This window comes from Thunnus maccoyii, chromosome 2, assembly GCF_910596095.1.
Source record: "Thunnus maccoyii chromosome 2, fThuMac1.1, whole genome shotgun sequence".
NCBI classification, from domain to species: domain Eukaryota; kingdom Metazoa; phylum Chordata; class Actinopteri; order Scombriformes; family Scombridae; genus Thunnus; species Thunnus maccoyii.
The window spans coordinates 15357938-15384112 of NC_056534.1; the positions used below are offsets into that span (position 1 = coordinate 15357938).

General features: G+C 41.5%; 1 protein-coding gene across 4 annotated transcripts in view; it reads right to left on the reverse strand.

Moving 5' to 3' along the window:
* cntln (centlein, centrosomal protein) overlaps positions 1–26175 on the reverse strand; it is a 94740-nt gene that overhangs the window by 46108 nt on the left and 22457 nt on the right. For 2 of the 4 annotated variants that reach the window (XM_042431647.1, XM_042431640.1), the window contains exons 10-13: positions 21326–21451; positions 16259–16378; positions 10531–10652; positions 6737–6853 (exon numbers count right to left, since the gene is read on the reverse strand). In XM_042431647.1, coding sequence (XP_042287581.1) covers positions 6737–6853; positions 10531–10652; positions 16259–16378; positions 21326–21451 — 485 coding nt within the window. The remainder of the gene's footprint in view (positions 1–6736; positions 6854–10530; positions 10653–16258; positions 16379–21325; positions 21452–26175) is intronic. The other 2 variants (XM_042431660.1, XM_042431655.1) reach the window with 2 other exon arrangements.

The following is a 26175-nucleotide window of genomic DNA, read 5'->3' on the forward strand; positions in this document are numbered from 1 at the left end:
TTGTAGCACACACAGTCCAGTAGAGGCCTAGTCTAATGCCTGACCGCAGCTTAAATAAGTACACAAATGACTCTCCCTGAGGAGGGGTGAGGAAGCAGATGGATATGTGTCGCTCCTCTATAGATTTTCCTCCATAAATGAACTCAAGTCGATGAGGCACCGGCACTGCCTTATGTGTCCAGGCTGTTAATGGGACAAATGAGCTGAAATACAGTATGCAGTATGTGGAAGAAGCCTGTTCCATCTCATGTTTCTCTTTTATGCCTTTTCGGATGCTGATGGTATTGACGCTAAACCAAAGTTCATATGCAAAACATTCAATTTTGTTGAAGGATAAGCATGGTTTCTTGGATGAAGAAGGTATTACATTGCAGATGGAGTTTATTGGCCAAGGGCCTCCTGTTTCACATCACAACATTCTGGAGATGGAAGACTACAGCATCCTTATTCAGCAACACTCAGTTGTTGCTGTGTATGCCCCTATTGGCCATAGAAAGGGAATTTACAGAGCTGGACACAAATTCGCAGAGATCATTTGGTAAACGTAAAAATAAATGCCAAATTAAAATAATTAATACATTTAATAAGTGTCTTTGGTTTGCACACCCATTTGGCCCCTTTGGTGTGTTGGACTCTTTGTACTGACCATTATGCTATTTTGTTTGATTCGCTTTAATTTTGTTATATTATGTGAACCACAATGTTACTGTGCAAATAGTTCTGTTTGTGTCAGAACAGATGCTATTTGAAATTACAGAATCTGACAATGCTATTGGTCAATTTGGTCAATGACAGAAAACTCTTACTGAATAAAACTACATCTTTATACATTATATACAGGCTTTTCTCTTCTTCTCGACAACACATGGTGTTTAAAAACAGATTTTGAAACTATGATTTAATTGTCGAATGCACAAAACTGTTATCTTGGATGGTGTTTGCTCCTTTCTTCCCCTACAGTCTCACTCCTCACACATTGCCTCCTTGTGTGAGTACATCATTTGATAAACAGATGCTTCCTATTTTCAACCTATCAGGGTCCTGATGGTGGGAAAAGAGCACTACTGAGAAAACTGTAAGGCTGTGGTAGCATTGAGCTAAATCCCAATGTGTAGAAGCTACTGTATGTTTTAGATCTGCATCACATTATAGCCACTTCCACCTGAGACAAATTCCAGGCCTTTTCTCTATGCCAGACTACATCCACTAACCTGCAACTTATTTGAAATGAAACCATGTTTTTCTGTTATACTCTAGCTATTACAGTGCAGAAAAGTTCTCCACAAGGCTACCTACTATAGAATACTTCAAGACTTGTTTTTTTTAATCTGGATGATACATCAAATGAAGCTGGCTGGACAATTTTCAATTCCCTCTCAACTTGCTGCTTCACCTAAGGTAAAATAACAATCAGCAGTCATACAAGCAAAATAAGTTTCTTGGCAGAAACCAAACTAAAGGCAGCAGACAGGTGTTATGTTTGATAATGATGTGGTCTGCAATGTAAGTCTGTGTCTCACGCCGCTCTTCTGGCCCCGTTTTTAAAAACATTTTCTCTCTCGTGCAGTGCTAGAACTTGAGCCCAGAGCTATCCACTCCATGTCATTTGATCTCGTCTCTACCTGTGTTGCACCCAACACAGCTTAGAGCATAAACTGCCAGCCTCCATCCACAAGGGTGTACAACACAACATCATCTGCAGCCATTGTGCTTTCACAAGCCAGCCTGCTCTTGGTTTCTTGCTTGGCACATAAAGATACACGGGAAAAGCAGAGAATAAGGCGAGAGAGCGAAAACACCTCTGGCATTTTCATCGCTGGGGAAAGAATCTTGTTTTTGGGGGGTGTGGGGGGATTCCCCCATGGTTGAACTTGGGCTAGAGGGCTGTTATTCATGGAGGGAGTTTGGGTGAATAAGCCACTGCTGTCAGCAGAAATGGTGACTGGTAGAGTTTACATGGCTCGGTGCTGTATTTTAGCTGTGGGTGATGCAGCGGCAGCAGCAACAGTGAGACTTCAAGAGTTAGGTTCTCTAGCCACAGGCTACTGATATGAGAGGTAAATGGGGATTCATGTAGTAACCACTGGTGGATACAACCTAGAATGTCCACAATATTCCCTATTTAAGAGGCTTGTTGATGCCGCTAGGTATCCTAATATAAAATAAAACAATATCATAATGTTGTATTTATTAAATACTACTTCCGCAGTCGATGAGTATTTGAATATTAGAGGAAATGGCTACAGTGCATTACCTACTCTCTGTGTGAATTGAATTTGAGGTTTGATTCTTAGAAATAAGTGAATTCTTTATGCTCTAATTTTATCAACTAAGACTTGATGGCGCACTGAAGCTTGCATCATAATTACTAACTAAGTGTAAAGCAAGTTTTTTTTCTCTCTCCAAAATAATTAATTTACCAAATAATTAATGAAGGAAAAACCTTAGTTGTCTGATTTAAAAACATGCATAAAACATTCTGTTTGTGTGTGTGTGTGTGTGTTTGTGTGAGCAAATGTGTCCCTCCTCCAACTAAGCCCTGGTCCGGGGGGCAAAAGACTCTCATTACTTCTAATACCTTTTAGCAAATCAAGATGAAACGAAAAGAAATAGAGGATATGAGGAACATCAGGGTAAACTTTATTAAACTTAATTAGAGTCAACGTCGCTTACTGGGGAGGTTCATGTCCATAATGGTCACTCTCTGTAGAGGAGCTTTCACTGCTGCTACAGTGCAAATGATCTCAAAGGCTTTTTCCCCAGTAATCGCTAGATAATTTATGCTTTGATGTCATCTGAGTATAGCATCTTAAGTCTGAGGGTGCACTGCATGTGTTTATTCTGTTTATGGGGCCTAAATAATCCCTGCCTCTTTTTACCAACAGACCTTTAACAACAATTAACAAGCACGGACATGGAGTGGAGAGAGATGCATAATGAGGCAGATAAAATGATCCCACTGCGAATTTTCTAGCCCACCCTGCCCGTAGTTGCTTGCCAGCCATCTACTACAATCAAGAGGAAATCTCAATCAAATATCATGCTTGGTGTCAACTAGTTTAGTTGCCTGTGCCTTTTGCTTCTGGGATGTGTTCTAAACTGGAGAAATGTTGTAATTGTAGATGTGTCTTTATGCCAATCTACAATTTCAACAATGCATAACTACATTATTACATAAAGCGGAGGCGTTTTTTTGTTTAGCTTGTTTGCTGACTGTATAATGAAAGCAATGGGGCAGTCCCATACAATCATGTAAAGTTGAAATCATGACTTGGCTAGCATAAATACATGACGTACAAGGGGAAAATTCTAACTGGTTAGTCCTTTCTAATCCAAGAGAATTTCTGAGTTTGCCAGAGACAAATTGAAGTCCTGTTGACATCTCCACCAAGACCCAGAAGACGCTTTTAAAGTGAAAGGACAGACAGTGGTTTAAACTCCTCCAGTAAGCTGATTTTTTTTTTTTTTTGATATTTTACTGTCAAAAACAGTGGCAAGTGAACCTTTTCATTAGTTTTGGTTTTACTACTAAGTCCAAAACGGGTATTAATGTCTTTCTGGTAAGTAACCAACCTGACAGACAGCTCAGAATTGACCACTGTGGTCTATTGTATCTGCAAAAAGGTACATTACACTGTCATAGAACCATCTCAAAAACTCAGTTTGTGAAATTTCTGCCCTGCTAAATTTGCCACAGTCAACTTCATACAGAAAGAATGGTTTCCATGGTGAAACAGTGGCACATAATGACCATGCATAATGCACAATTGTAAAGTAAAAGAATAATTGTCTGGGGCTGTTTTCCACTGTTTTGGGTTAGTTCCAATTAAGGGAAATCTTAATGCTTCACTTTACACTGATATTTTAAGCCCTTTACAGATATGCATCCCTTAACGTTATCCTACTAGGTTGGACCTTGTAATATTTCATTATAACATTCAATCCAGCACTAGTCTGAATTGAATACCATCAGATTAACACGAAGGCTGCAGCATAACAAAGTAAAACATGCAGAGACCCATCAAAAAGCCATAATTTAAACAGCTTGATGAAGCCAGCAATGTTACATATTCCATGTCTAAAAAGATAATAATGATCAATTCTCTTGTGGCTGAATGGGAGCAAATCTCTTCAAGCTGGTTCCAAAACACTGTGGAAAGCTTTCCCAGTGGAAGCTGTCAAAACAGTAAAGACTAAATCAGCAAAGATCCATAATAATGCCCATGGTTTTAAGATGAGATACTCAACAAGCACATATGTCTTGTATATATGTAATCACATATGTATGTTCAGTTGTCCACATAGCAAATATGCAAAGCTAACCAATTTGTAAACTGTAATAACCTACAGAAACACCAACTTGCAAAGCACTCCAGCACTCATTCAAAAACATTCCAACACTCATAAGAACAATCAAACAATCATCAATCAATAACGTCAAATGAAAAGCCATCCTGATAGTAATTCATTCTGTAGGTTCTATAATTTTCAAGTAAAAAGTTGTCAAAGAATAAGCAATTTGTTGTTTACTGCATCCATAAGTCATTAAATTGAGCCACAGGACGCTAGTATATCAGCTAAACAGCAGATAAATAGACCTGTTTCACCTTCTTGCTCAACCTTTTATTCAAGTGCAGAGATTACAGGGGGGCCTGGGCTTGATAACCTTCTCTTAACACTGTGGGGACCCACTGTGCAGGAGTTATCCTAGCAATATTCATTTTGGGAAATGGTCATTTGGGCCTCAAGACAGTGTTTTACAAGTGCTGTTTTTGGAGGAGGTGATAGGGAGCATCTGTGCACAATCTCATGACAATGAGAAAGAGAAAAATGAGAGACAAATGGAGAGTTTAAACAGAGACTCTCCTCTAAAGCCTGCCACTAGGCATTTAAAGCTTTATAAGGAGCCTTTATTTGGCCCCTTATTCTTCAGCTGCAAGGAGTTAATTAGCCATTAGTGGATCATTGCTAGCACTTATCTAACATAACCTTCACAAGCAATATCATTATAATACGGTCAATCGAACAGCAAGCTGTAACTGCTTGCCCCAAGAGTTTCCTGGCAGTTACGCTCCCAGGAACTCTTGTTGTTGTTGCACTATGATAGACCAACTTTCGTTTTCTGTTGCCTCTCAACAGAAATTTGCATTGCAGTGAAGGAAAGCTGTTTGGTTAAGCTGGCTTCGTCCATAGTCCCAACTATCTGTTCACTTTTGCTCCTTCTCACAACAGGTATGGAAGCAAGCAAGGAGTGGAATAGAGATGGGCAGTATGCTTTCGCTTAGTTTAACACACTGAGCTGTGCGTGCGTGCAGATGCGTGCCCTGGATCGGAAAGTTTTTCTAAAGCACAAGTTTAAAGATCCCAGCCAAGTTTACTTTGCACCAGCCACCCGGGTAAGGAGGGGCCCTGGGGGCGGGAATGGAGGAGATGAGGTGGAGCTGGTCAGGGGCACATGAAGGGGATCAACACTAACCCCGGAGGACAGGCCAGTTACACAGCTAGGAAAGAGGCCAGCCGCTCTCCATCCCTCGTGGTTTCCCTTGCAGGTCAGTTCCAAGGACCCTACGTGTTCACAGTAGTCTGTTTGTGCCCCACGCCCCAACCCCCAGACCATCCAGTGCTCCTCTCTGCTCAGCTCTAGTTGTGGCCGGGCAGGCAGGCAGGCGGATGGACATCCCTTAACAGGCAGCGTCGGCGGCACTAGGGCTGCTAGCCTGTAATTAGCTCGGACAGCTCAGGCTTGGAGAGAGGCAGCCGGGCTATATCATAATGAGCTCAGCTGGGATTAGGAGGACAGGGCAGGGGGTTGAGCAGAGGGGAAAGCAGTAGTGGGGGTGGGGGGCAAGTACCAGAATTCTGGCCTTAGTCTACTGCAGCATCACAGAGGGCCGGAGGGAGGCAACTGGGAAGACAAGTAGGAAGAGGGGAAGAGGAGGGTACAGAGAAAGAGGATAGAGGAGAGAAGAGGTGAGGAGAGGTGAAGGCTAGGGGAGATAGGAGAGAGGAAGACTATGGCTTAGGGCCAAGCTTTGTGTAGCATCATAGAGGGTCAGTGGTAGCGGTAAGGTTACAGGGGCTTCTCTAGATCAAACAAGACAATGGCTACACTACACCAAGAGACAGACTAAAAGGCAAAGACAGGAGCAAATAAAGACAGACAGAAAGAAAAGGAACTAAGAAAGAAATTACACACAAAGCACCTCTTGCAAAAATTTCACACTGACTAAAACAGTCACCAATCTCTAGGTCAACATTTGACAGCTACAACACTAGCACAGCTACCGGATTTTAAATAATGTAAAGTGTCTTATTGACACTTAACTAAACTAGCAACAGGACTATAGTTTGGCATAAATGTTCCATTAAAAATGCAATTATTTCACAAAGACACAGCCAGGGATTCTGATAATGTGATTTTACTTCCTGTACTTTTATGTGTGAATTTTTGGGCAGCCAATTTTACAAATGAGCACAGAGTCTAATGATCCTGCTTTGGCCCCTGCTGGTTGGTAATGATGTGGAGGGCTAGGTGGATGCTGTGAAGTTGGGAAGGGCACACTCAAATTTTAACACCCATAAACAAGAAGGGACAGTGGGAGTGCATGTCAGTATGTGCGTAGTAGTACACGTGTATGAGAGAGAAAGACAAATGGATGTGTGTATGTACACGCAAATGTCCACTGTTAGGATTATCTATGCATCAGGCAGGCGGTTTTGACAGCAGGTGACTTACTTTTCGATAGAGAGTTTCCTGGTGAGGTTTTTCAAGTAGGCCAGCTCATTCCACACTGCATCACTGTTCTCTTGTCTTAGCTGCCACGGCTCTGCACGCTGCATCCTTCCACCTTGCCTGAACACACACGTGCACACACGTACACACAGAATATATAAGAAGACAAAAGTACAAATGTAGAGACAAGCAAAGGCACACATAAAATGAACAGCTTCACTCATGGCATATACAAATACACACAGGGAAGGCAAACATACTAACAAAGGAAAATGGTTGGTACTGTACATTACCTTGCTGCCTCTGGCCAATTCACATGGGGTAACGAGGCCCCTTAGTCTCACTCTGTTTTTGTTATTCAGCCATCTTTAGCAGTATTCAAATGAGCAGCCTTGACTTTGACATTTCAGTGGCAAATCATGTACACACGTATGCATGTTTGTTAAAGCCCAGGGCACTGCCCGTGTGGCAGGGCAGTGGAGCATTCCCAGTGTGCCATGCAAATGTAAATAATGGCAAAAACACACTCACAAACGAGGTCATTCAAATGTCTACACCTCACTTATGAATACTTAATGACACTTTGTGCTCAGGAGGTGCCCCCTCCATTGAACTTCCCCTTCAACTCTCACTCACACACATACTCACTCACTCACACACACACACACACACTTGCTACTGCGCCCCAAACGCATCCCTACACACACCCAACTCATCAATCAGTCTTAGCCCTACACATTCAATTCCAATTAGCCTTTCATTTGCGAACTAAAACGGCTTTTAGTGAGAAATCCACAGATTGCAAAAGTGGCAGATGAGAAGAGAATACCATTTTTGTCGCGCGCGCGCACACACACACACACACACACACACACACACACACACACACACACACACACACACACACACACACACACACACACACACACACACACACACACACACACACTCTCTATCTCTCTCTCACGGACACACATACCACAGTTTCTCATTTTCACTCAATCAATGAGGTAGAGGTGTGGAAATGGATTGCGAGGGTCACTGCTATTGCGGAGGGCTCCTTTTCCCGTGGTCATTATTGGCTATGTAGACGCTGCCACGCTACGCTAATACTAGTTAAACCCTGGTGCCTGGGAGTTAGGGGCTACTGAGGAACGGCAAATGTTTTCATTTAATACTGCTAATGCCCCTGTGAGCAATTTGGAGCCCTTGAACTTCTTCGTAGTGTATGTGTGTGAGTGTATATGTGTGCTATCTGTGGGCTTGGGTTAGTTTCCCAGAGTGCAAAGCTACTTAACGGATAATCTCACTGTATAGTCACAGAGATTGATACAGTTTTACTTATTTTACTGAAAGCTCACAGTGAATTCATCCAAAACTGTCTGACATGTAGCAATGCCTGGAGCTGTAAAAGTACATCATATTATAAGTACATCTGTTTTAATTCTCTGTGTGATATTTAGGTATGTAGTGTATCAGCTGCATTTCTTATGAAAGGTGTATGAAGCTTTATTAAGTCACAGTAAAGCTTTATACATTTTAATTTGTTTACAGTGGGCCTAAAAGCTGTTGAACATGGAGCCATGAGAGAGCTATCTTCTTCAGGCCTCAGTGCTTCCTCCCCTATGGTATCCTTGTTTCCATTATTAAGCAGAAGGAAATAGAGAGAACTTTTCCATGCCGCTGCGGCTAATTGCTCTGATTCAGGGGGAATCTGTTTATGGGCGCAACTTTGATCAGAGTACGGATGCTTTAATAACCTTTAATTTTATTTGCTCACCCCCATCATCCCCAGTCTGATTAAAAAACTTTTTCCCTTCTCTAATATAAATAAGAAGTTGGCTTTTTTCCCTCTCTCCTTCATGCCATTTTGGGAAAATATGGTGGTAATGGTGAATGGCAGGGTGGTTTCACTGAGACTGGCCAACTGTGCACTGCATGCTGATGAGCCAATGGACCCATTGTCTGCTTTGTGATTGGCTGGTAGTTCTATCCTGGGCGGGACTGGTTAACACACACACTGGTGACGTCACTCAGCAGCTGGCCATACAGCAACCAATTGTCTAAATCAACACCTTGCTTGATGATAGATTAAGATTGATATGAAGGAAACTAAAATCAGGAAGTTAAATCAGGATGATGTTAGTGTTTCAACACTAACCTTTTAATGTGGCATATACTGTGTGCATATACATAAGTATTTGCAAGTACAGGCATGCGTATGTGTGTAGCAGGTAAGAAGGGAGACACATACAGACTTATCTTTTGGTCCTGCACACAAAAAGGGAACAAAACCGACCCCCCCCCCCCCACACACATCTTTCCAAAAAGGCAACAACACAGCATGGAGGCTACTGGGAAATCCCTAACAAGCTCGAAATGCAATGAGACTCGACGCCTATCCCCACTGACTTGTTAGGGCCCTTATTTCCCAGCACTAATGGGAGTATTTAAGTCATTTTCTATTGTCTCTCATTCAGGCTGGCATTACCCCAGTGGGTTTAACAGCTATTTAAGGATGGGGCTTAATGCCAAATAAATGCCAGGATCATAACATTGAGTGACTGGCTGGTGCCATGGAGTGCTCTGACTGAAAAGGGCAAAGCTGCCTATTGCATCAATTTTATGTCAAATCAGTCATGAAATACAGATAGGCTGACATTGAGACTACAACTCGACTACTTCTCAGCTCTAGGTTCTCTTAGCTCTCTCATAACCACAGCCCTGTTTGTCTTGTTATAGAAACATGCATGTTTTCTCCTCACAAAATCAAGGTTTTCATGAAATTTTTTGACAAAAATACACTATTTCAACAGACAGAACATTTCTTTGATTTGATAGCTTGCTAAAATGTGCGGCACAACTGGTGTTGACTGAGAGTTTTCTCTCTCTACATCTCTCGGTCTTTGTTCCCACTGTCTCAGACACATGCTGTTGAGCCGCACTGAGCTGACATGAGCCGAGTCGAGCCTAGCGCTGAACACGCTCTCTCACTCGCTCCACTTTCACACGGGCTCACATTGCACTGCTGTTTTCTTTAATTAACCCAGAGAGAAAACAGCTGACAGGGTCAACACTTTGCTCCCGCGCGGCCACCAAACATATGCACCTTTACTTACATTTTTAAATGGCCTCAATGACGCTGCTGGAGAGAAGAAACAGAGACGGAAGAAGTGGGAAAAACTCGGGGAGACAACGGAGAGAACAAGACCCTCATATTAATGACATTTTCTAGTACACTTTCCACTTTGTGTAAAAATCCTGCGGTTTCTGGTGAGGATAACAGGTCAAGGCAGGAAATGGCTCTCTCCCCTCCTCCCTCCACAAGCCTTCTCAAACACCTTGCACCCCCCAGGACCAGACACCTCCAGCCTCTAGCTCTCACATCCTAATGAACGCTAAGGGAGAAGAGACGCAGAAGCGCACACACACTTGGCACAAAACGGCCCAAATTGACTCGGCTTAAAACCTCTGAGCTTTTCAAAGGCAAAGGGAGGAATTTCTCCCACTTTCCCAAATCCAGCACTCAGGTCTTGTCAGACAACATGTGGAGAGGAAGGAGATCCTAAGACTATTTGTGAGTGGTATCAGAGGGTTGTAGTGTTTCACAAGGGCTTTTAACATAAGGCAAGGTGAGTTATGTGTTTTGAAATGTCTCTTACTGACTGCTGCTAGATGGAATTGGAAGTTATCCAAGTTGCTTTGTGTATTCACAGGTCATGTGTGTTTAATGAATCTAGAGATAGATTCATTAAATACAGTAGAGTTTATTACTAAACATCAAACTGTGTACTCACAAGCCATTTGATTTTTCCATATCTTTCAGCTGGTCTCTGATTGTCTTGTAGTTGTTCTGAATCAGACACAGGCGTTCACGTCGTTTATCATGAGCCTTCCTCAGTTCTTCATTCTCCTCCATCTGTAAGGAACAGAGACACATTTTTTTGTAACATTTAACTTGTACAAGTTAAATGAAACATAACTTCACTAGAAGCGTGCACTCAGTAGCGTGCAGATTTCCGCCAGGTGTATCTGGGAGCATGTATAGTCTCAGTTTTCTTTAAGATGCATAGAATAGTGTAATGGCATTGTAACCAAACGTCCTCCTGGGTTCGCCTAACTGTATAAACTTAATAAGGTAACAATAAATGGGACGATAAGTCTCAATTCCCAATAACAATTTAAACATTGTTATTTATTTAGAACATGTTGTTATTTATTTACAACATTTTTTGTAACACACCACACAAAATAAAACCCCTCCCTAACTCCCTCTCCCCTCCCAAACAAAGAAGAGTTGAATCTGACTCAATTGTCCCTCCGGGCTCCCTTACAGTCAACATGGTGGCAAAGCTAACAAAAAGTGGATTTATACATCTCATATTGTGCCTAACTTTAGTGGATCATAACATATCTGGTATGGAATTAATCTGCAGATGCTCCAGTTCAAGATGGGACCAAACTTTTCTATTGATACCAGTTTTTGAGCCACAACAAAGGCCAAAATGTGGCCTACACCAGACTTGTTTTTAACCTAGCCGATTGATGGAAATGCCTTTTGCTGCAGTTGTTGATCACTTGTGGCCCCTACTGGCCGGTTAAGAGGAGTGAGGAGTCAGCAGCGGTATAAAACGCATTATTAAATAGGTTTTTCAACAATTGTGAATCACTGCAACCATGAGAGGTCCTTGAGCATGCAGTCATAAATGTTCACAAAAATGATTAGACTGATGGGTCTAGTAGTATGCGAGATTAACTCCGGCCAGATACATGCAAACAGACACATGGACACACAGACAAACACAATCAAACACATAATCTAAAGATAATTAAAGATGGGGGTTGGCTTACTAAACACTGGCACAGCAGTGTTGCAGGGTAGCTGAAAAAGGCCCCTTGCCATCTACATTCTAAACCTGGTCTAGAGCTGCAATACCTTTGTGTGGCAGAAGCCAGCGGGTTCAGATTCTTTTCTTTCTTCTCCTCTCTCCCTGACAAGTGCTTCCACACTGAGACATCATTAAAAGATGACATTAACATGACCAGTCAATGTGGCCACAGAACACCAGCAGATATACTGTACATACACACCCTTTAACTGGCAGAGAAACTCACTCAGTGGAGTTACCAACTGATGACCAGCACGTGTTGTGTTGGTGGGGGCTGTAGCCGCGGTGTGTTGCTAACACTGTTGTTGACAGCTATTAAAACACAGCAAGATTGGGCTCCTGCTTTAAAGAAGGAGTAAGAGAAGACAACATATAGATTTTTCTTGTCAGGAGCACCCCTCCTCCCCATCACATTGACCTTAACAGTGAGGGCGATGGAGAAAACACTTTCAACAGACAGGACAAACAGAGGTGGAAAGAGAGCAAAGGAAGAGAGAAAGGCAGCTGATGAAAATAGAGGAAAGAGAAAGAGCGAACAGAGAAATTAGAAAGAGAAGAAAGAGAGCGAAGCAAAAGGGAAAGGGAAAGTCAAAGGAAGAGTGCAGGACAGGTTTCTGCTTGAGTGGCCAGGGCTAGGGAGAGTTGTCGAGCGCTTTCTGAAGGGAAGGAGCTTGTTTACTGCTGATATGACACGGCTGCCCTGCAGAGAGGGAAATGCGAGCCCTCAGCCCTGTTATTATTAACAAGGACAAAGAGAACAGAGAGAGCACACAAACATGCACCGAACACACATCGGGTACGCGCGCGCTCACACACACACGATACAAGTTCACACTGCCAATGTGACAAGTATGGATTTTCCCTAGTGAGGATTATTCACAGAGGACATCTGCAAGACATCCTTGGCCCCTTCAAGCAGCCCCCAACCTCTCAAAAACAAGGCTCTAATGAAAGAGGCCAGACCAGGGCAGTGTTAACTGGTGGAAGTAGGAGCTAGGGGAGGACACAGAAGAGTTGAGGCGGACTGATGGAGGGGGGGGGCAGAAAGGAGCAAGTGGCAGGGCATTAGCCACATCATGGCTTCCCAGGCTTCTTATAGAGCTTCCCTTGGGCAGCCCAGCTGTGGTCATCAGGCCACAACCCCTTGCCCACAGATCAATACACCCCCCTACTCAGCCAGCATACACATCTGTGGACGTTCTCAAGCTGAAAAATAATTACACAGCAACAGCTACTGTTTACTTGAAAGTGTGTGGAAGAAAAAAAAGAGGCCATTATTATGAGAATTGTTTGTTTGTCTGCTGCTGTTAGCTGCTAAGGTCAACATGTCAATGGTACAGGCTGCCGTTCCCAATTTGAAAGGCATTCTATTGGAAAGAACTGGATAGGATCAACTGGAGAACAACCCACCGAATAGAGTGAAGAACTGTACTGTAAGATGCTGGAGGTGAGGTCTCAGCTGCGACTGATGGAGGGCATATTGCTTAAGATCTAGGCAAAGGACATAACCACTAAATCATGCCTTTGCACTAATGCCCTCACTAAATGTGGTCACAGACGTGAGTTGCCAGTCATGTTTTTTTCTGTGCATTCCTTTGCTAAATGCTCCTCAACTGGCAGACACGTAAATGGCACCATTAACTAAGACAGTCATGCGTGTCGTCTGAATCTATGTTGAGCATTACGGTCTGACTAGGTGTCTGCCAGTGATGTAATTCAGACACTTCAGATCTGACAAGAAAATGATGCCTAATGTGTTTCTGGGATTGTGTTCAAAGGGAGATGACTTCTGCATAATCACTCAATCACTGGTCAGCCTGAAAAATGGAAAGGATAAAGAAAGGCAACGAGGAGAACAGTTTTAGGGGAAAAACCAAATAAAATAAAAAAGACGATGGCAGTGGAAAATACACTCTGCTGATACAAAATAAAACTGAAAAAGTCTAAATCTGAGACCTTGTACACAGTATCAGCACATTTCTTTAAATCAAATGTAATGCTTTTTATTACCTCAACAAAGAAAATGGACCTTTTCCACAACAGAAGGAATGCACATTACAGCTGGGTGATATCACAGTATTAATATGGATTAGGGATGTCAACAGTTAACCGTTAATCGGTTATCCATTGAGAATATTTTTGACTGGTTACACATGTCAGACAATAGATTCATTTGCGTAAACACTCCGCGAACGGCTAGACAATTATGTGTTCACAACATCAGATATTCTTTTTGAGTGGATGAAGTACCGATGTAAAACCTACTTCTACATGGAGTGTTGCATTGTGAGTTGTTTGTAGCATTAATTGTTGTAATTGTAATTAGTTGCTAGGCTAGCGAGTGTCTAAAAGTCTGTTTATAGTGAGTGTCAGTGAGAGTGTGGGAGTCAGCACTAAAAGTGTTTCGTTAGTCCAGTTTAACCTGCAGGAGTTTATGAAGGTTCATGTAATATGTTTTTCTGTCACGGAAGAAATAAATTCATGATGAGTGAAAACGAGTCCAAAGTCTCTACCGTAGAGACAGAATATGTCAAGCTGCCAGACTGCTTCCAAGAGAGTGGCAGGAGAGTGCGTGAGTATGTAACTATACTATGATGTAAGTTATATTCCAAAAGTAACGTAAATTTTCCAAAAACAGCTGTTGGGAAAGGGGTGGGGGGTCGTTTTATAATCAGGGTCGTCTTATGTTTCTATCATTTATATTCGTACCTTGAGCCTGAGTATATTAAGCCTTCGAGAGAACCTGTTACTAAATGCACTGAAAAACACTTTGAGAAGAAGGATGAGCTAAAAGTCAAGCTAGCTCTGACCACCAACCAGCTCTCACAAACAAAAGCTATATCACAACTTTCCTTAAAAATTTAGTTAGTTGGTTAGTTATCGATTAATGGGTGTCGGTCTGTTAAAAGCAAAATTAACTGAAACTGACATCCCTAATATGGATATTTTTCATTATTGATATGTATCTCCATATAACAAATGTAAGCAAAATCACATATGAAATATCCAAAATATAAAAATAAAAATGCTTACTGTGAATAATTTAACTATATTCCAATATTATGTATTAAATATAAAAAAAACTTTAATTACAACTTGTTTGAAATCCTTAATTTGGAGACCGAAAAGTAAAAAAAGATAAAGTAACATGCAATACAATTTTATTACCCAGCCCTAATGCACATAAATACTAAAAGCACTGTCAAACCACCCCAAACATAGACAAGTCCAAGTCAAGAGTCCAAATAACCATGAGACTGAGTCATGACCAAGGCCAAAAAAAAATTACTATTCATTCATACAGTCATTTCAGAGCTGAATATGATGTAAACTCAAGAATCGCTCAACAAAATGCATTGGATTTAAACATTTACAATCATCATCGCCAAAGTCTGGTAATCTTCCTCCAAATCCAAGTGACCATGTGGTACATCCTATCAGCTGACTACGACACTGGACATTAAAGCAATTTATAAAGACAATTTACTTGCTGATTGGTTGAACTTAAAGTCACCTTTCTTATGAGGCACCATAGTAAAAACACTTATATCATGTTATGTTATTTATTATGTATCAAACTGAAGCAATAGAGAGTGTTTAATAATACCACCACTTCTGCTGATTCACTGATCACCTTAGCTAACCTAACACATACACACAAAAAGCATGATCTCAAAAAATTACATCCAAACTACCCAACTGTATCTCATGCACACAGAGGACTTTGAAAATTTGCTCTTAAATTGCCAACATCGCATTATACACCAAGGTCAGAAAATAAGGGCACATCATGGCAAAATATTAAGTTGATCATCATGACCATTAAGTAAAACTCATTTAGTTTTCTGCAGCTGGGCATCATCTCAAAATTTTTTCATTATCAAAAATAAGATCTTTTAAGACATTTTATGGCCTTAAATTTTAAATATCTAATTTAAGACCTTTTAAAAGTTTTTAAGGATCCATGGATACCTTGACAAAAGAAACACAGACAAAACTATATTCTTTCTTGCAGAGAATTTGTGAGAGAGAGAGAAAAGAGGAATGGAGAATAGTGGGAGAAAGACGTCATAGAGCATGTGAAGGTTAAAAGACCAATAAAGCTGATTCGTTTAAGGGAGAAAACCCTGCTGCATCCACTTTCACCACAGCAGCTCCTCTCCTGCTGCTTCACTGCCTACGCACGCTCTGTTTGTGTGCGCACACAAATACATATGTGTATACGTGTGTACAACACATTGTTAAGAAAGGTCATGGAGGATGCAGTGGCAGCAGTAGTGCAATTGAACCCTTTGGAGACTGTGACTGTTACAGTGCTGCAGGCCTTCCTACAGCCCAGCAGCTGATAGCAGCAATCATATGTGAGATTGCGGCCACAGCAACAAGCAGCTCTATTAGGCCTGTCTAGTGCTCCACACCATCAGCTGTACATCTCTATGCCATTGAACTTTAAGTAGTTCAAAGTCACCAACAGTCAATAGCCACTGGCATGTGGGGAGAAAACTGAGACAGAAGATAAGGGCTGCATGACATACAGTGAGAATAAATACTAAAAAAGGGAAGGGGATGAATAGATTAATGTGAGAAGAGGGCAATGAGAGTATATCATGTGTATTCATCTATGCTAGCTAGTTACCTTCAATTGCAGCAGCTCCTCAAGGTCTTGAATCCTCTGTTCTGCTCCCTTTCTCCTCCCACAACCCAACTCCACACTGCTGGCTGGGGACAGAGACCTGGACCGGTGCACAGGTGTACCCTGGGACAGGTAAGCAAAGAAGCACTGGGGTAAGAACTTGAGCACACTTCACTTACACCGCCAGGCACAAACCCATGCAACAATTAACATCTGTAGACACACTGAGTGAATGCCAATAATGGAATTATCCATGTTCATTTCATTCTCCTCTCACCTTGAGTAAAACATGCACATTGTCTTCTTTTGGTGTACACATATGCACACACAAACAAACACGGTACCAGAGGAATAAAGGCAAGCTGGAGCAGCAGTCCACAGAAGCTGAAGGGAGGAGGTTCAGTTTTGTGTGTGTGTGTGTGTGTGTGTATGGGTGTGTTTGGAAGCGAGAGTTGCAAGCTGAGAGCGGCAAAGGTTTCTCTCTGCGACTGGCTAATGAGTATGTTCATTTCAATTTACATTGTTTCTTTGACAATAATGATGTCCCATTAGGGGAGACTAAAGGGGCTATAGATTCCAGAATGTGCTGGGCTTCATTACAAGAGGTGGGCAGGGAGGCTGCTCTAATTGCTCTACTAGGGGCCTCCAGGTTACACTTGATAGGACAACTGGAAGAGCCGCCGATTAGGAGGGGGTTGTAGTTTGCTAGCCAGCCTCTTCTGTAGAAATAAATAAAGAAGTGGAGAAGTGCTGGGGCCATGCTGTAGAAAAGCAGTGGGAACAATATGCTGGTGGAATATGAATATGAGAGGATAGGAGGTCCCCTGTGGTGCCAGGGAGGGCTGACCAGATGGCAGGCTAAAATATGCAATGCGACTAAACGCACAACAGTCCTTGGGCTGGAGTGGATGTGGAGTGCAGGAGGAGGAGGAGGTTTATAATAGGATGGTGGATCAATAATGCCCCACCCTCCAAAAATGTGTTCTGATGGCTGTTGTAAGCTGTGTTGTCTATTAAAGTTATAAAACTAAAGATTTACAGCTTATCCAAACAAAGTATGGGCTGAAAGGATTCATTGCGTCACATTGTTTTAATAATGAATGTCTGAAATGATAATACTGAACTCATGGTTGAATATTGTCTTCCGCATTACATAAAAGGCATGCATACAACAGCTTTTGTGGTTTCACTACATAAAGAGGCAATTACAGAATGCAAATATTGTACATTGAATGGCAACTGCTCAAAAAGGCTGTCCATAGTGTCAAAAAAAGGGATTTGATATAATGAAAACTTTAGGGATAATACCTTTACACATTTAGGTAACTTGTCTAGAGACATGGTTTTTTTTTCTTCTTCTAATTTTATCACTGCAGTGTGGTTTGTCTGTGACAAAAATTTCTATGTATGTAAGTGTGTTTGGTAATGTGCCCTAAGGCTACAGTTGACTCCAGTGACCTGGTGTGCCCGGTTCTGCTATCATGCCTGCATGGGTGCCAACCATGTGTTCTAACTCAGCCTTAATGACTCTATGCAACTAATTAGCAGATTGATCTGCATATTCCCGAAGAGTGGCACGCCAACTGGCTTAGCCTGTATGTACTTGGGGGAAACAGAGAGGCCAAAAGGGGAATTTAAATCAACTAGAAGGCCTAAGATTAAAAGTAAAGATGACCAACTATAAAGTAAAACTTAATGAGAATAAATCCTCTGTACATTTTTAGGTAGAAATACATTTTGATGAGGATTTATTTAACAATGAGCTGAATATGCCATCATTATTGTTCCTCTGTATGTAAGAACAATAGGAGATAAATTGCAATGTGTTTTGTCTGAAGGCGTACAGAGGAAGATGTCATGGCGACACTGACAAATGACTGAGATTTGCTGCAGATGTTCTCTCTGGTCCAGTTGGACGCCTGTCTGACGCAGGTCAAGAAGACACATGAATGCCTTCTGTTTGTGTGGGAAGCTCTATGTTGTGACATTGATGTTAATGTTCCACAAGACAGGCCTGAGAGATAAAAAGCAGAGAACACGAGGCAAAGAAAGATGTGCCCACTGTCTACCTCAGCTCGGCAGCTGGTTGGCGGCCATGACCTGACCTGCGCATTGCACCCTGTAATGGCTCTGTAAACATGAGAGCGCAATACAGATGGAGGGGAGAATGGCATATAGAAAGAGGGAAATGAGGAGAGAGGCCCATATCAAAACAGAGTCTGTACGCAAACAAGAGTAGAACTCTTATTTACTGAGGGGTCAGTGTCACTGGCTGTGGGGCAAAGAAGAAACATTTCATCGACTGCCTCCACCCTCTCTCTCTGCATCTCCCAGAGAGAGGGGTCACTGTCATCAATGGGCTTCTTTATGATTGCAGCAGCGTGTCATGTGTGCGTCTGGAGCTCTCAAAGCAGAACTTGTTCAGGTTCCCGGATGAATAGGAATGTTGTACACATGCACACAGGCACAGGACAAGACACATACAGTACATAGACATACATCGACGTGTAAACACATGGGTTTACGAATATAATATACACACACAACAGAAATGTACACCATCACAAAATAAAATCTATTCAAGGAGCACAAAAACTGAAGACCAAGGGACACAGCCAAACAACTGACTAATGTACGAGCCGATAACCTGAAAACTGAAAGATGCAGGTTAACAACAAGGTGTGGTGGAACTTTTGTAAGGGAGGAAATTCACAAACACAAGGCTTGAGTGAAAGTGACACTATGTAAACTTTCTGAAAACAGCATAGGTTCAATTTAAAATTGAACTCTCATGCTCATACTTCTACAATTTGTTAAATAAATTCAAAACTTTCAAGTTTCAAATTGATTACATATTAATAAGTTACATTTTATTTATCATTGATAAGTTAATTCATTTTTATTCATTCTTTCAAATCAGGTTTTCCAAATTCAAAGTACATTTGCTTCATTCAAATCCTGAGACACACTCTTTGGTTATATTTCCTTTGGAGACAAAAGGCAAAGCAGCTGTCTCCTCCAAAATGGCCAACATCAGTTTAACACTTACTGTATGTTGCAAACTGTGAGTCATGTAGCACTGTACACTGCTCGTCGCCTCAGCCAATAATCACATTTCACTTTAAGCACTTACTGAAAGAGCTGCAAATTGTGTCCTAGGTGGTAGCAGCGGGCTGCACAGAAGGCTCATTTCATCAGGTTTTGACCTTGTAGTCAGATATTATTGTTTAAATGGAGTGTAATGAAGCATAACAGCTTTATGGTTTCTTTGGAGCATCATCATATGGGTATAAAGCAGTCAGAACTACCAGAGATATTCACGTGTTTTTAAAAACAGTTCATTTTAGCATGATTTATGAAGTTGATATAATATATACTTACATAAAACTAATGACCTTACAGTAGGTTTAACGACTCTGTGCCACATGGCTGGTGGATGGCTGACTGCAGAATGTTAGTCCAGTCCTTGCAGCCTTCACCCAGGGAATAAAAGTCCAAAGTGCCTCCTATCCTCTCATATTTATATTCCACCAGCATATTGTTCCCACTGCTTTTCTACAGCATGGCCCCAGCACCTCTGCACTTGAAACTGAATTGTGAAAACTGAATCTAAAATTATATCTTTAACTTTCATACATTCAATTATAACCTCATTCAATTTCAAGCTATTCCATTGTCAATCCTATTCCATTTTTTATTTGGAACAATGTCACACAGATTGTACTACTGAATACAATTTTAAAAATATATTGATTTCAACAAATATTTATCAAATCCATTTTTTAGTTTGATGGTTCCAGGACATATTCAAATTTGCAATTCTGATCCAATCTCTGTGGACTCTAATCTCTTTCCAGTGGCCAATGTTGGCCAAGCAGCTGTTATATGATGCACCAGCATGAGAATTTCATTTGCAAATGTATGTATGTGTGTGTATGTCTATGTGTGTGTGGTCAGGTGAAGTTTGTGCCTGTCAGGGTGAGACAGGGACACTCTTACTTATGTCATCTTTATGTCATCTATGAAATAGCAAGTGTCACATCGCATTCATGAGCTTAAGTAGTAGAAGAGAGAATAGCTAAGTGTCTTATCAGTCCAGATTCTTGCCATCAGTACTCATTGTATGACCACGAACCAATACAAAAAAGTGAAAAGGTTCAAAATGGTGAATTCTAAAAAAAAGTAACCTTTCCTGATCTTAATTTACAGACATTTTTGAGAGATTAATTTAAGTCAAGTTTGGCTTCTATAGAGAAGCAAAAGACACAGCTAATACACAGTTATTTACACTTTTACAAATCAAATTATGATTCACGTTTTTACTCAGTTTAATAAGGGATCAAAAATTTATTGTCAAAAATGCATTGTAGTCCCATTCTAATTTTACGTATAGGCAGCAGGATCAAAATTGGTACATTTCTTAACAACAGACAGATTATGTGTGTGTGTCCTCGGGCAAACACAGAAAAGCCTCCAGAAAAGGGAAGCACATCAAATAATGTCAATACTATTTATCTATTTTGCACAAAATAATGACATTACATGTATAAACTGCCAGAACAGAGGCACTACTATTGAAGCTATAATGAGGACAGCGGTATAAATCAAACAATGTGTCTTCAGGCCAGCTTTAGAGGCAGTGAGGCCATCTAGAAACATGTCCTGCCAAACTTATGAGTGGAATACTGAGAAGATCAAAAGCTTTTTTCTTGTTCATAATGTACTGCTGAAGCGGTAAATTAGCCAGTGCCTGAACCCAAGGCATGCGTGAAACCAGCAGCACACGCCAGCCTGGTCACAGTAGGAGGGGCGTGTGTGTGTGTGTATGTGTGTGTGTGTGTGTGTGTGTGTGTTGGGGCATTCAGGACAAAGGTTGGCAGAGGCAGGGTCTGATAAATCACATGATTCTCAACAGACCATTTCCTTCATATCCCTTCTCTATGGCTTTGATCTAATCTGAGCAAAGTAGTGATGGATAAGTGTGGGCAAGTTATCTCCTCACCCATGTGCCGTCTTTGACATAATTGGCATTAGTACAATGTTGGTTGTAGGTTTTGGATGCTAACCTACCTGCTGTCTTCTGACGGAACTGGTGGATCTGCGTTGAGGGGACTTTTCCTCTGGCCTGGGATCTGAGGCCTGGTCAGAGTTAGAGCTAGACCTCTGAGCTGGGGCATCCGCCTGCTCAGACACCACCGCATGTAAGGAAAGAGAGACATGAGGAAAGAGAGACATGAGACAGGCATGTAGGTAGGGAGACAAGAAAAATTATGGATCAAAAGTCAAATGGGCTTGGTTTGCTTGGAAGCCGTTATTTTCTCGTATGCACATACGAGAAAACTAGTTCAGCTGCCTATATGCTCCAGCCTTGCATGTGTTTGTAAACTGTATTTTGACACTTGGAAAAGTATAAATGGGTTCAACATGTTTCAGATTCAACTGGACGCTATTCTCTTGTATGCAGGGACAAGTATTTCATAATCCATAATCTCTGACAGGTCATGACATATTGAAATTCTTTTTCAAATTTGCAGAATTGAGCTTGAGCCTGAGCTTTATCAAAACAAACTGTGTATAAACAAGGGAATTAATATTGCCCTGACTGTTTCCTTCCCAATACTGACTGTACAACACTCTATTGCTGTTGGCCATTGTTAAGAAAACAAAGACATAAAACAAACAAGAGTATTTTAAATTATACCAAACAGCCTTTAAGTCATTCGTAAGTGTTGCAATTGGGGGGTGACACGTTATAACGGCAAATTAAGTAATTATTAATATTACCTACCTTTAAAAATAAACTGACTGTTAAAGCAAGTTCTAATACAACATGTGGATATGATCCAGAACAAAGATGTCAAAATCTTTTCGAATTTTTTAAGCTATCTAAAATATCATCAACAAACATCAGGTTGTGGTGTCAAACCATTGTACTGAAGAGCAAGGAAACTTCTTTGTATACTTTTTTATTTTGGTCTTAATCATGGGAAAAGCAGAGAGAATAATTTCCCCACTGACTGTCATCTCAGTGGACCATCTTATAATGCTACTATAAGTGTGTGGTGTTTTGCCATAAATGGGCTCTTCATAAGATCACATATATATACGCAAGTTTTCACAAACTTGTGGGTAATCCAGCAGAATCACTGACAATTGTCGAACACTGGGAAACGTAAGAAATCACATTCTGAAAAGTTTCAAATAAAGCATACTGATGGCAAATGAGAGCTTTCCTGCAACACAACAATAATAGCAGTTTTGCTCGTTACTAACAATCTACAGTGTAAGTGTACCCACTGAGTTGAACAGAAAGTGTACTATGAACGTCAACATTACATTTTCATAAGCTGCAGTCAACAACCGGATGTCTTATGTGGCAGTGGGACAGCCATCTTCAAGCTCCAGCTTTGTGGCGTGTGTTATCAGGGACCATCTATTTATCAGTGTCTACTAGTAAGTGTCTAGCAGCATCTGCACACCTCAGCACTACCAAAACAAACAGCGGGGACCACCAAAACAAGCTGAAGGGGACAAGGATAAAGCAGAGGGCCCACCCACAGAGGAGCAGGTTGTGATGCACACACACACACCAACAAATGCATGCACTCACACATCTACATTCCTATAATGCAACTGTGCAAGTATTGATTTTATAATGTCCATGTCACCATTCTATCTTCACACTTTTGCTACTGCTGTTATGAATAGCTTATGCGAGCCTTGGTGGTGGTATGTGTGTAAAGAAAGGCTTTAAGAACAGGACACACTGAGTTTGAGACATACACACACAGAAACTACAGTTAAAGGGCATGTATATAAACTTTGTATAAGCTTAATTGATGTCCGGGTCGTTACTCTTGACATTACCACTCACCCACATACCACTTGACTCTACAACCTTACTGCATATATTCACACCTTTCTTTTCTTAAATCCTTAATAAAAAAGGTGTCAAAGAGAAAAAAAACAGCCACACCTGCTGCTGTCAACAACACTTCTACTTAAAGATACACTATGCAAGATTTTCCTAAAAAAAAACAATGTGTACTCATACAAAAATAACCCCTCTCAATCATCACTTACAACCCACTAGAAGTGTGTGGTTGTGTGTGCTGCCTGTATTTTCTTATTTTCTGATTATTTTGCTGTGTTTGGAACGTTTCTGGGCATCAACCTTTGGCAGTGGGTGTGTAGCCCCCAGCCAATAACAGCAGGCAGGGTGTGAGGTCGGGACTGGTAGCATAGTGACCAGGTTACATCGCTGTCTCCATCTCTCTCCTCTGCTCCACTCTGCTTTCCGTCATGGATGTATAAAGAGCTGCAGGTCCGTGTGTCTGCTTGACCGAGGGCGGGGCTGAGCTACACACACGCAGAGCAGAGAGGCCACAGCGGACAGGATGAAGCTCCGCATTCACATAAAATCCGGCAATGCGGCACCTTCCCGCAGGGTTGTGCGGAGGTGTGGGCATGTTTATTTGTGCTTTAGAACATAACTACCGTGAAACAAACAGAAAATAACATTTTGTTTATCTGGTTGACGACTTTGTTATCACCAGTGCTGCTCGCTCTCTTCATTCGCTCTCTTGCTCGCTCGACCACTGCTTCGCTCCCTCTTTCCGCTCTGGTCAAGCCGGGGAGGAGGGGCCAACTTTGAATGCTGTGTTTATAAACACCAACTGACAAATCCTGCATACTATACCTTTAACACATCAAATCCAAGCCTTCTGACAAACAGAGGCCTTCACAACTGTGTTTTACTGGGAGGCTAGGTAGTGAAGAAAACTGCACAGGATGTCATCACCTTTTTTCCAACGAGTCCTGATTGCATTATCAGAAACCTGGCATCTGGGCGTGACCTTGTTAACTGCCAGGGTAATCAACTTTAACCAAAGGGGAGGAGAGGGGATGATAAATTATTAGTGAGGAAGATTTTGTTCATGTTTTATTAAATTGGCCTGTCAAAGGGGGTTGGTCAAATTATCTGGGGCCTCGTTTATTGGAGGCCGGCCATATTGGCGCATCTGTTACAATTATTTATAATTTCCAGGCAGTCAGGAGGACGGACTGGGTTTTTCGGCATCAGCCACATAAAGCAATTTAGAAATTAACTGATGTGGGAGTGTCTGAGTTTTTTCTCCTCTCACAATCTCTTGCATCCCCATACTGATTTTCATCTAGTAAAAAACAGAAAAACAGGGAAACAGTAAGACGGTAAAGGAGCAAAGATGTGAAAGAGAAAAAATAAACATGTACTGAGCAGCTTAGTGAAAGCTATGGATGGAAAGAGCATGAGACTAAAAGAGGAGAAGAGAGCATGCAGGTGCAGTGAGAAAAAGAGAGCAAGAGATTGAGGGGAGGCTGAGGGAGGGAGGGGAAAAAAAGAGAAAAAGCCGGTCTTGGTAATTACTGAACACGATTAGGTTCTTGGGGGAACTTGTCTGGCACTGGCGGCCCTCGCTGGTGAGGATGCGGCAGGCAGGACCATATGGAGGGAGGCTTGTGATTGTGCTCCCTGAAGCTCGTGACCCGTCTGCTGCCGAGCCCTTGAGCTGAATGTGAAATGAGACTTGCCAGGCCTAATGTTCTACACATGCACCATTTATGCCACAAAACAAATCTGATCACTGTTAATTATGGAACAGCTATAATCAGGAGGGGCCCCCGCCACACATACACAAACGGCTACATGCATACACAAATACATATTCACACAATCACATTCACACACATCTGTGGAGCGACAGGATTTTTAAAAGTGAATGGATAGACTTCAGAAGTAAGGGTGCATGCCCCCCACTAGGCCAGGTGCACTTTGTATTCAAGTTGGTGAATCTTCAAAGAATGTGTGTGTGCATATAATGTATGTATGAATGTGTGCATTAACTGGTATCGCAGTGGAGAGGGACTTTATAGAAGGACAGCGCGCAGTGAGTAGGATGTAGGGTGTGTGTATGTTTTTGTGTGTGTGTGTGTGTGTGTGTGTGTGTGTGTGTGTGTGTGTGTGTGTGTGTGTGTGTGTGTGTGTGTGTGTGTACAGCCCTGAGTCCTCCCACACAGTCTGTTTGACCCGGGTGTGTATGTGCTTGAACAAGTGCATGTATCTGCAGCAGCACATGGCTGTGCTTCATTAATGAGGCGAGCTGTGCTACACAGAGGTTCTCATCTAATGAGAGCAGTTGAGCTGGTAAAACACACCACTGGAGTCCATGTCATTAGTATGTCTCTGGCCGTGGACATGGCTCAGCTCCAAACACACACTCATACACAAACTCATGTTGACAACAGTATTTACTGATAACGCACAGCATACACAAAATAGCATAAGTCATAACATATTTATCAGACTATAATTTTCAGGAATTATTTTGAATTCATAACTTTTACACAATGATGTATCTGAAGAGAAGATGCATCTGTAAATAAAAGCAGCAGATTGCACAAAAATTTTAAAATATTCTTAGGGAGATTCTGACTTGAGATGAAGGAGTTGTACTCCTGATGGGAAACAACTGAAGGGAGTCAAAACAAGACAAGACTTGCAGCCTTTCATCACATTATCCTGGTCTTCAGTAGAGAAAACTAAAAGTACTCTGATGTTTAATTGAGGTAAAAATCATACATAAGCTGAAACCCATGCTCCTTATTTACTACTGCAATTTCCTCTATATTTACAGTACACTGTTCTAAGGTGAACTGAAAGGTCGTAGGCACTAAAAACTTGAGTTTTATACAGTACATAAAAATACACAAGAGAACCCTCTGGCTTATTCGATTCTGTTTGTTGAGCTCTTGGTTGAAAAATTAATTTCCATGTTTCTTTGTAGCATTATGGTTTCAACATTTTTCACTTGATGGTTGCTATTAATGATGATGATGATCAAAAGAAGTGCCTCACCTAAGTCAAACATAATCCAGCAAAA